Source organism: Anguilla anguilla, chromosome 11 (assembly GCF_013347855.1).
Source record: "Anguilla anguilla isolate fAngAng1 chromosome 11, fAngAng1.pri, whole genome shotgun sequence".
In the NCBI taxonomy this organism is placed as follows: Eukaryota; Metazoa; Chordata; class Actinopteri; order Anguilliformes; family Anguillidae; genus Anguilla; species Anguilla anguilla.
In genome coordinates this window covers 20,970,234-20,982,150 of record NC_049211.1, presented here as the reverse complement: position 1 = coordinate 20,982,150, position 11,917 = coordinate 20,970,234, and the positions used below count along the sequence as shown (strand labels likewise).

Here is an 11,917-nt window from a genome sequence, read left to right as displayed (position 1 = left end):
GTGTATGTTTGTTGGGTGTAGGTGTGTGATGCCTGTGTGTGTGCAAGTGTATGTCAGATTCTAAATTTGGTAGGGATTGTGGTGTAGGTATAATGGCGGATATGTGTATGTGAGTGACGGTGAGCATGTTTATTGTGGATGGTGGACAGTCTAAAAGGGGTGATGAGTGAAGTCAGTGCGGGAATTAAGAATGTAGGGTATTAATGAATGGATTCCAGTTATGTCACAGTCAGCGGTTTGTTTTTTAATGGAGGCATATCCATTGATATGTATTTTGATTAGTAGATTTTTCCAAAGTGCAATATTGATTTTTTTTTCTTCTTGATTTCCAGTTCATGAGGATAGTTTTCTTGGCGATGATTAGGGCTATTGGGAGTATTCTACTGGATGTGTTGTTTAGGTTGATGCTGGAAGTGTCTCCTAGTAAGCAGAGTGGAGGGGATAGTGGGATGTGGCAGCCTAAAAGAAGAGAGAGGTTGTCAGTGATGTCCCGCCAGAATTCCACGTTCACTTTTGAACAGCAGCGTTGTTTACTTGGCAATGGCTACACACCACCATGGCACCAAATTTTAGAATTAAGTATTAAATTAAATTAAGGAATTCATTTGTAAAGATCAAGAAAAAAAAATCAGACAGCGTGAACAAAGCTTGTCTGCAGGGCAGAAATGAATTCGAACAAGGACAACCTGCGGTCTTGACATGATCAGAAAGCAATGACAAGGAACAACTGCTTGCAAAACACCGTTTTTGTCTCCAGACGATTAGAATTTATCCCACCGTTGGAATGTATGTGTAGGCTAAATCGGGTAGTCTACTTCTAAAGGGCAAAACTTGAAATGGAAAAATTAACGAGTTGCAGTTGTCACATTGTGAAGTGGATACATATGGGGCTACAATGTAACGGATTGTTTTTTTTCAGGCTATTATAGCCTAGCCTACCTGTAGTCTTTATCTGCCCCGTCAATCTCAGAGTTCTTCTAGCCTACTACGAAACCGAAAGAGTACCATGGAGAGATAATTCACGGAAGTTTACGGGACTTGATCAGACTGGAGCTGGGTTGAAATCACATAACTAAATTCTGTGGTTGAAATCCTAAACCCGTCGCCAACAGTCCATGACGGGAAAAGAAATTAGAGCTACTGAAGAGAAATCGGCAATGTTGGAAGACTCAGTGGCACACTGGGAATCCGCCGGCCGACCCGTTGATTATAAATGTACAGTATATAACTAAGTTACACAACAGAGGTACATGAAAACTGGAATAACTTGTGAACTACTCTGCGAACACGTGGACATGTGATGCCGTCGCAGCCCAGTAAAGACCTGCAAGCAGCTACTGTGGCTGATTCACAGAGAATGGGATACTCACGTTTGAGGATCACCCAATAGACAAGGAGAAATGGTAGGTGTTGTAGCATAGATGTGGTAATGTCGTACGTTGTGAACATCTGTAAATACCCTAGCTAAGTTTCTGTCCAGTCTTTTGTTGCTACATTTATATTAGCGTGTTTTTTTTTTAATTTTTTTTTTTAAGTAGGCTATAGGTTAAACACTGTTTATGAATGTGGGGTGTATGATGTAGACGACCAGTTCTACTTGACGTAATTTGTTGATTGCATTGAGGAGTTACGTAATCAAGATGTAATATCCACTTTTTTCAGACTTCAACGAGGTTTCTTCAAATGTATACGATTTAATGGAAAGTTCATTTATTCATTCATTCCCAATTAGTGTGTCTCCAGGTACCTGCTCTGTCTCTTTGTGGTAACAGTTTTCCTTGTGAGCATAACCTACAGCAGAGGAAAGTGCAACTACTCAGAAATACTCAGCAGTTACAAAGAGCTGATTTTCATTGAACTCCTCAATCTGGTACGTATAAGATGAATTGGCAGTCATCGCAGTGTATAGGCTACTTTGAGTGCATCAATAACCCCTCTGAAAACCCCAGTTTATACCATCCTAAAATGGTCAAACTGGTTTAAGATATACTTTCATCACTTTTAGCTGGTCGACCACCTGTTCAGCTGACCAGCCTATAGAGGGTATGCATTGACGTCACTTTCCCACGGGAATACGCCCCCTCAGTCGGGACTGAGTGGCAAAACATGCGGCCACATGGCTGCCTTCAGTATAGGAAACTGCAAAACCGGGAGTAAAACAAACGATTATTTGCTTAAATTAAAGGCAGTTGGACTCGACAGTGATCCTTACAACTTACCAAAGAACCAGTGGTCCATGGACATTCAACAAGAAATTGGAGCTATCTTTTTACAGACTGCCGAATGCTAAAGAAGAGAGAAGCGATGCATCACTGCAATTCGCAGAAACAACTGGAATCCAGGCACCGAAACGTGGATTTGCGGTTGTTATTTTGTGTCGGGTATTTTTGGGTAAAATCATACCTTAATTTATATGCTTGGCTAGCTAATACTAAGGTATGATTTTACCCAAAAATACCCGACACAAAATAACAACCGCAAATCCACGTTTCGGTGCCTGGATTCCAGTTGTTTCTGCGAATTGCAGTGATCCATTTGCTTCTCTTTTCTTTAGCTTTCGGCAGTCTAAAAAAGATAGCTCCAATTTCTTGTTGAATTTTTTTTTTTTTTTTGTGTGTTTTCACTGCATTCAAGCTGAACGCTAACGCTATCACTCAGTAGTCCAGGGCTATTAAACTTCAACAGCAAGTGGGCCAAATAGGAAAATCACTGGGGGTTCGTGGGCCACACAGAATACTTTGTCAATTAATGGCTACAAATAACTAACAGTATAATGTTAATAGATATTACTACATGGAATAACACCAGTCACGTGCATCCCTTTTATTTCACTTTAATGATATCATTATAATCAATTCCAGACAGCCGCCAGTCAATAGAAAAAAGTAGGAAAGCTATGGTTACGGCTGGCAAAGTACATAAATACTTGTCAGTCCATTTGCTCTGGAATTAGCGATTTTCACAATCAACTTTACGTCTCTTTGGCTTCGAGAGAGACATTTTGAAGCTTGTTGTTAGCTTAGTGTTACCAACGCAAGTATGAACGACAGGAGCCTCGAGTAAAAGAGAAAAAAACAGATCCTTTTTATTAACATTAATTTCATTTAAAAAAAAAAAAAACTATGGTAGGGAAGATAGCAAAATGCTAGCTTCCTTTATTTTCTCCAATTCATAAAATGGTTTAATGAGAAATAACACACACAACATTTAACATTTCCACCCCTTACTGCAAAACAGACTACCCAGCTGGCTTGCACCTTACTTGTGTTTGCTGTGACCTTAGAGAAGAGAATATATACACCTGTGAATGACACACCCCATTAAGGTACACTGCAATTGTAATCACACTGCAAACTCCACAGAGCAAAGTAGAAGAACACACAAATAGTTAAAGCAAAGCCAAACGCTCTTTAGTCAAGCACAGCAATCTAGAAGGGGCGTAAAGCAAACCCAACAGCAAGCAAGCGCCTCGAATTAATGGCAGGCAAAGCACAAAGAATAGTTAAAGCAGGACTGGGTTAGCTGATTGAGTTAGAGCGGGAGAGATTGGCTAACATGAAAACAAAAAACAATTAAACAAAAATAAATGCTCAAGCTAGCCGACCAGCTCCGCGCATTGGCTAATCAACACAAGGCCAGATACTATGAGCGGAAGCACGCTCACTCGCGGTAGCTGGGCAGCCAATTTGCAACATGTACATAAAACGAAAGGAAGGAACAGCGGTCAATCCATGCATCGGCCACCTACTCAAAATAAACCTATAAGCAAAACAAAAGGCACTGCTCAAGCTACATGCAGAGAAAGCATGCACACCCAAACCAAGAAGCCACCAATATAAAAGCATGAATAAAACAATCTACATTACCGGATGGCTCTCAATAGCTGTATGCGGTAAGGTCAGTCAATCCTGGCCACGTCATCTCCAACCGTGGCTGCACATTGAGATACCACCATTTACACAAGTATGCTAAACAGGATCACATGTATAAATAGCAACCTTACATGTACACATTTATATAACTCAAATTGTTCTTCACTTAAGTAAACAGAAATACACATACCTTCTCCAGCTTACATACAGTACATGCACTTCCGGATAGGCAAAACAACCTGCAGTCCTAACCAGAGACTGTAAAAATGGTACTAACACGGGACCGGCACAAACCATTTATCAACGCCGCACACAAACCTTCCACTCACAACTCTTAACAGGTGTAAGATTGTGAGGACCCCAAGATTGACGGCTCGCTGTCTGCCTGTTTAGAACATGCTTATATGCATATATTCGCGTATGACGTTACCGTGTCATCTAATTACCTGCCCACCTCTAGCGGCTACATTAGTAAGGCTGTCAAAAGTGCCATGAAAATGAGTTCGAATATTAGCTTTTGTAATTAGTTAGCGTTCGAATATATTCGAATATCATTTGTCTATAATTCACAAAAAAATAAGCTGCCTATTGTCGGGCTGGCCTGCGCGTTATTTTCCACAAGCGGGCAGTAGAATACAGGACATAGGTGAACTTTCATCCTAGGTTACAACATCTGGGGCCTCATTTATAAAACGTATTTTAGATCAACTGTGTGGCGCGTACGTAGAAAATTACGTCAAAGTAGTGATTTATAAAATTTCAACATGAATCGATTTGACCGTGGAAACGGTTGTGGCTCTACGTCAGGTCTTCACTTTACGTATGCACGCAAGTTCATTTTATAAATGAGCTCACTGCAGTTTCTGTAGCCTAATGTGCAAATAAATAAAGCACTTTCTCGTGGTTGTAATTTGCCACAACTCGGCATTAATCACAATAATATGGGAATGATTGTTTATAGGAAATCCTGTTTATTTCTTAACACAAAAACTATTCAAACGGCTAATACCTGTAACCTAAAACAACATAAATTAGGCTCCTTACTCTGTTTAGTTTGCTTAACTTCTTTCATCATCCAATTTTATCAAAATCTTCAGAACATAAAGGAAACATAGCCTCCCATGGGAACATTATTTAGCCTAAATTGTTAGCTGACCCGTAACGTTAGGACAGGAAATGAACTTTGCGTGCATGCACATGATTCGCCGCATGAAATTAAAGCCTGTATATTTATGTTAATTACAAAACGCGGGATCCAAACGAATATTCGAAAGCTCAAATTTAGGTTCGGAAAAAAAAAAAAAGATTTTCGAACTTAGAATATTTTTTGACAGCCCTATAGCTTAGCTAACGTGAGTTTCCCTGTGGCCCACCAGCCCAGAATGAAACATGAGGCTTGACTGAGCGAATGGCAGGTGCGGAGCGGGGGTAATCCTGTTGCAGTAAATCACAGCACATAGGTGCTTTAAAAAGACGTAGCCTAACCAATACCATATTGGTTCAGATCATACAGTCTATGGTTCAGATGTCTCAAAGTAGCTCAGAGATATGTACCTTAGTTTAATTTATCATACCCCACACATGCCCGCCTGATTTGCAGTTAGCCTCTTGCGGGCCATAGGAAAATTCAAAAGGGCCGTATCCGGGCCGCGGGCCGCTAGTTGAATAGGCCTGCAGTAGTCTTTCTGCCACTCAGTGGGTGTAACCGCAGTGAGTTCCACCTACTGTGACGTCATGTGCATACCCTCTATAGACAGCTAGCCAACCAGTTTACTCTACCAGCTTAGCTTTATCCAGCTAGAGACCAGCTTTGACCAACCATGACCGACTAGAAGTGTTGAAAACACAGCTTAAACCATTTTAGAATCCCAGCCTGTTTCAGCAGGGAACTGCTAATGTTTTCTGTTAGATCTTTCCCAGTAAAACACTGATGGAGTTTCTCTTTAGAAAATTGGCTCAGACTAATTATCCTTTTAGTTATGTGCAACATGGGTTTTAATTTGGTATCCTATAATAAAACAAAACTCTCTTTACGAGTTTCAAACCATTGTACTAAATGTACCTTCTGGTCAGGTGAATGTTTAAGGTGCCATACGGGAGTTACGTTAGAGTGCCTCAATGTGTAAGCCTCAATTATATTGTATCAATACTTCACTGCCCTCTACTGGTTAGATTGTAGCCTTACCATTGCACACCATTTTTTGTTTACAGAATATGACTGGACCTTACAGTGCGTATAAGCAAAACGACCGGTGTCCCTCTGGAAAGGTGATAAGTGTGTTGTTGTTGTGTGCGTGCGCACGCGCGCGCGTATGTACCTGTTTTTATTTATTTATTTATTTTTTAAACATACACATACTCAGTTATAATCTAACCCGACCGTGTGTTTTAATTGTAGATACAGCACATCCTTAGGTCAATATATCGCATGACACAGTTATTCAAGTGCCAAAGTAAAGGAAAGTTTTACCGCGAATTACGATGGCCTGTGGAAAGAATGGGACAGCTGATCAAACAGAACTGCAGACATGCTGATACAGTAAGGCATTTAACAAAAGCAAATTCAACTATATTGTTCTGTAATGTTGTAATGAGCTGTTATCATATTTCAAAATGTTAAACATATTCTTCTGTTACTTTCAGATGAAAGGGCAGAAAAAAACTTGTAAAACTGTAAAAGTCTTGAAGGGAAGGAAGAGGAAAAAGAAAATTATTGAGGCACTAGTACTATGTTGGCAAAAGCTGCAGAGCATTTACGACTCGAAACCACAAAGGAAGCCGTGAACCAACAACTGATTCCAAAGGTCTGATTGTGTCCTTTAGGGGTTTCCAGAAAGTATCACTGTCATCTGTTTAATATCAAATGTGTCAACTGTATTTCACATGTACAGCAACCTTTTTCAAAAACTGATGGAAAAACATGTTCACAATTCTGTATGCATTGTGGTATGTAAATATTATGTAAAAAATGTATTACTTATATGGTGCAATTTATATGGTTGATGTTAATACGTAATTAAGATTACAATATTTACTTCAACCCTGACCAGACACTAACGGTAAGCTAATTTTCTATTGGAAAAATATGATATTGACAACAGATGCTCTGAGTGCTACACTAATATATGACATAAAGATTATTTATGTCATATATTAGTATTATTTATAGGTTATTTATGCAGCTATAACTCTGTGCACGATTCGACTGTAAAACTTTGCATGACAACAGAAAACAAAAATACCAGAAAAAGCTATTACTGAATGTCAATGTGTACTTGTAAAATTATCATACTAGTTTATTAGAAAACCTATTCTGAACATCAAGTGAGAACATTTGTTGTGTCCTTTTTGCATTAAAAATTAATGTCTAAATCATGTGTCTTTGTATTAATTTATCTGTCCAATGCATGTACAAGAAAGGTTGTTGGTCAAATTGGGGCAAAATGTACCGGAACCTTTATGACAGTATTTGGTACTCCGAAACGGGGACCGGAAGTTGCGGAAAGTTCCTCGGACAGAAACGTGTTGACGACGCCAGCTAGCTGTATGTATTTAACCAAGCAGGACTAAACAAGACTGCAGGTAACTCTTATAGGTAGTGCTTAGAAGTTTAAAATATGTTTCAGTCCGAACCAATGTGCTCTAAATCTGTTTGCATATGGAAACCAGAAAGATTTGCTATTCAGCTAAGTTAGTCTACTGTGGTATGTGGTCCACTAGCAACCTTGTACTGGCTTTTGCAATTAAGTTATGTCAGTGTCACTGGTTTTCACTGTTAACATTTTTTAAATGTCCTAAACTTGTTTAGTTGCAGAAGTTTCGAATGCGTTATCTCTCACCAGAAGGGTTTCCAAGCCATAGAACTAATGCAAAAGATCTGGCTCATCTGCTAGTTTGCTAGATAACTTACCGCGATAACAAATGAGTACTGTTAACTAGTGAAAAACTGTCAAATGAGATATTGTTGACTGCAATTTGCATACTAATATCATTTACAACAGTATTTATTTAAAAAAATGTATGTTACGTCACTATATGAAAGAGGGACACTTAATGGAGTAACGACGTAGTGGTAGCTAGCTAAATGCTAGATAGCTTATGTAAATAACCTCTATGCTTGTTGACAGACATGGCAGGAGTGGATATGGACCCAGAGTTGGCACGTAGCTTGTTTGAAGAAGGAGCTACGTTGGTGCTTCTTGGGGTCCCTGAGGGCACTGAGCTGGGCATGGACTATAAGAGTTGGCAGGTCGGGCCGCGCTTCCGTGGAGTGAAGATGATTCCACCTGGTCTTCATTTTCTGCATTATAGCTCCGTCGATACGCAGAGTGGTGTGGAGATGGGCCCGAAAATGGGACTTTTCTTGTACCTCCAGGCCCGTGAAGTGCTATTGGCTCAATGGAACCAGAAAGAAGAGGACCTGGATTTCTCTGCCTCTCAAAACCTGGAAGAGATTAGCCGAGTGAAGGCGGGCTTGCGGGAACTGGATCCTTTCCTGGGACCGTACCCTTATGAAACCATGCGCAAGTGGGTCTCGCTGACAGACAAGCTAACTCAAGAAGTCGCCAGCAGCCTGCAGCCCCTTAGCGGTCGGATCATGGCCTTCAGCGACGTGGTTCCTGAGCTGCATCTGACCCACACCAAGGACAGGGAAGAGCACAACCTTCCTCGTAACGACACCGAGTGCCAGAGCATGCGCGAAGGTCTGGAGCGCCTTCCCCGCATGAAGCTGAGGCCGGGCACGGAGATACGCTTCTCCGACATCCCCAAACAGACGTACCCAGAGGGAGCCACGCCCGCGCAGATCACTCAGTGCAGCATAGACCTTAGTTATGCGCTGGACTGTCTCTTGGAGAAGCAGTACAAGCAGGAACCACTGCACGTTCTTGGTGAGCTACCGCTGACCCTTGGCTACCCGAGGACACCGTATACGCAATTTCCCCACGAATAGGGGCGGAGTGTTGTTTCGTGGTAGGGTAGGGGAAACATGGAAATATGCTTTTTATTTGAGAATAATGATTATTCTCAATATTTGCCTTGAACAAATTATTAGAAATCCACTCCTGCTTTCACCATAACTCTCAGAGTCATAAAACCGAGAGATGAAGAAATTACCTTTAAGCTAGAAACTTAATCTAAGGGTTTTCTAAAATAGCAAATTACATTTTTTATTCACATTATGGCATAGTTTGTCTCAAAATACAATTTACTGAACACATGGCACAAGTTCCTCTCTGTCTCTTGCAGGATGGAATGGCCTCAGTTCAGCCGTACATTAAATATGCTCCATCTTGGTTATTAGTTCATGTGTTGGCATTTCCCCCCTAACCTCTCAGCTTTTTATGAGCATATGTGATTTAAGTAGGCATGGGAGTGAAAAGAGTAACGGGGTGGTTTGTATGGTTTTAAGTTTGCAGCTTCACTGCGTGTTGATAACTTGTTCACGGGCCTTGCGTTTCTGCCGAAGGCGAGCTGCAGTTTGCCTTCGTCTGCTTCCTGATCGGTAATGTTTATGAGGGCTTCGAGCACTGGAAGAGGCTTCTGACGTTGCTGTGCCGTGCCGAAACGGCCATGCACAAACGCCGCGACCTGTACCTGGGCCTCATCGCTGTACTCTACCACCAGCTGGGAGAGATCCCACCGGATTTCTTTGTGGACATCGTTTCCCAGGACAACTTCCTCACCTCCACACTGCAGGTCAGTGGTGAACCCCTTTCTGCATAGTTCAGCTCACTTGCCATGCTCCTCATGTCCACCAGAGGGCAGTAAGCCATTTCTTATAGCCTAGCCTAGACTGCCCTTGAAATGTTTTTGCCAAACCAAACTCCTACATTCATGGCAAGGTCCCTCTAGTGGCTAAAAAGGCACGTGTGTGTCCTTTATTTTTTGTGTATGACTGGACGGTGTGTAATGGCAGATTTTATCCGTAGTTTTCAAGCAGGCATTACTGTATATTGTACGTATTGTAGTTAATGTGAGGGGGCATACATCAAAGGTGATGTATAGTGCTGAAGAAGAGGTGGTGTGTGTGTGTTATATAAATAGGCTGCCTATACGATGCTTTTTGAGGTGCTTTCTAATAGGCAGCCTATAAATGCTCAGTTCCATTATGAGACTTTTTCCCATTACATGAGCTGTGCAGCTCTGTCAGTGAAGTAGCTGGCCTCCCCTAGTAACTTCTCTGACAATTTCCCTTCTCATCCTGTGGCTCATTTCAGTAGGGTGACCTGATATTGCTAGTTTCTGGGTTTTGGCATATTTTTCCTTTTTTTTGGGGCATAATGGTGCTCCTCGGAAGGTTCAGAGCCAAATCTTTTTTATAACCTTCTCCGGCCTTTTACTACTTATGTACACAGCACTGACAATGTTCTGCCTCCTAACAGAGCGTGACTGATCTGATGGGCAGTTGTCAGCTGTGATATTTATTCTGTAGTCCTGCAGTTGAGCACAGCTGGATTGAAAATCAACATCGGTAGACCACTTTAATGTAGTTGAAATGTACTGCAATGTCTCAAGAAAATGGAAAGGGAAATGTGACTATGGCTGATAGGTACTATAATATAGCACTGTGAAAAACCAAGACATTCTGCTGTAGGAAAGTTGAGAGGATGAAAGGGATGTTCAGTTTGTAAAGCTGTGATATTACTCTAAACTTTGCCTCCATTTTGTCTTTCCGCAGGAGTTTTTCCAGTTTGCCACTGGTCCCGGTGTAGATGGCACACTACGCAAACGGGCTGAGAAGTTCAAAGCCCACCTGACCAAGAAGTTCCGCTGGAATTTCGAGGTGGACCCTGATGACTGTGCCCCTGTGGTGGTGGAGCTGCCAGAAGGGGTCACCCTGGAGTGACGGGGGGCTCTGCAGAGGGGGTGGGGCCAAATGCCTGTGAGTCATACGGTCTGGGCGCTGGCTGGCATAACTGGGATTTCTCCTGCCTGCTGGAACGACTTCCATGGAAAAAATAGTAAATGTGAGTTTTGAATGTGGAATGTTCATTGCTCCAGAGGGATTGACGGTGCTGGATCATGACTACGTGGGAACTGAGGAGGGTTTTCATGTGAACTGCGGGGAAGACGGTATTTGAAGGTCTCTTTGAACAACTTCTCTCCTCCCAACGACAGAGGCCTGTGGCGTGACAAATTTTATTACATTTTGGATTTGAAACAAACTTGTTCATTTTTTCTGTGGTCAGAAATCAAACCAGACAGCCAATTAAATGCAATCTGCATAGTATATCTGCTGGATGGACCAAATAGATCAAGGCACTTAGCTTAGCACTAAGCTTTTCCAACAAAATCCAAAACAGAATTAGTTTGTTGGGCCTTTCTAATTTCTGTTAGTAGGATACCTGGTACCTTCTGTCCAACTAAACTGTGTGATCTCTGGTGTCCAGTTTTCAAGAACCCATTCCGAACAATGCTTCTGTAAGTAGCAGGTAAAGATGGGTCAGGTAAATGATTGATCATTGCGTGATAATACTTCAATAGGGAAGGAATTTCAGCTGCACCTGAGTTACAAAGAATGCACAGCCCAGTCATTCCGTTTATTGTTCCTCCCTGTTGGCTGTTGGTGCAGGACTGTGGCCTGCACTATGAAAGGATCACCGTATCTGTTCTGATGACCAAAGTTGGCCACAGTGAAACAGTTACTGAGCCTCCATTCACCAGAGCCCTTGTACTGTGACTTTTTGCCCCGTCTTGAAGCATTGTCCTTTTTTCCCCTCAAGTATTTCCCTCCCACAAACATCCACCCTGGACATTCCTTCTAATAAAACTTTTTGTATCTGTCCTTTGATTCTCTCATTTTCTTTTTATTTGCTTTTGTTTATCTAGGGCTAGAGTGGATTCCTGAATTTGAGGTTGTGCTCCATAATGAAAGAAGTTGGTTCATTGCACTCCTATAAGTGCCCGCTAGGTGGCAGACTCAATTTGGTTTTGCTGCAGTACTGGAAGGAGTTACAGTAAGCGCAGCCTGACGTGCACATTTATCTCAAATGCGAAACATGCTAACGGATGTGTTCATTTAGAGGGCATGTATTGGGTTATAA

The 11,917-nt window shown here is 41.7% G+C and overlaps 1 protein-coding gene and 1 long non-coding RNA gene across 4 annotated transcripts; one reads left to right on the top strand and one right to left on the bottom strand.

Moving 5' to 3' along the window:
- Positions 1-3,115: 3,115 nt before the first annotated feature.
- Positions 3,116-4,486, bottom strand: LOC118208258. Its single transcript, XR_004761536.1, has 2 exons — positions 4,063-4,486; positions 3,116-3,933 (listed from the first exon to the last, which is right to left on the bottom strand). It is a non-coding gene; the product is annotated as an uncharacterized LOC118208258 (long non-coding RNA).
- Positions 4,487-7,336: 2,850 nt separating this feature from the next.
- On the top strand, positions 7,337-11,658 carry aar2 (AAR2 splicing factor). 3 transcript variants are annotated; one of them, XM_035382757.1, is made up of 4 exons: positions 7,337-7,454; positions 8,000-8,761; positions 9,340-9,569; positions 10,552-11,658. In XM_035382757.1, the coding sequence occupies exons 2-4, from the start codon at positions 8,002-8,004 to the stop codon at positions 10,717-10,719; spliced, it is 1,158 nt and encodes a 385-aa protein (XP_035238648.1). In that variant the 5' UTR covers positions 7,337-7,454; positions 8,000-8,001; the 3' UTR covers positions 10,720-11,658. The 3 variants fall into 3 exon arrangements, with proteins under 3 accessions (XP_035238648.1, XP_035238647.1, XP_035238646.1); XM_035382756.1 differs by lacking the exon at positions 7,337-7,454 and adding an exon at positions 7,461-7,576; XM_035382755.1 differs by lacking the exon at positions 7,337-7,454 and adding an exon at positions 7,490-7,562.
- The last annotated feature ends 259 nt before the right edge of the window (positions 11,659-11,917 follow it).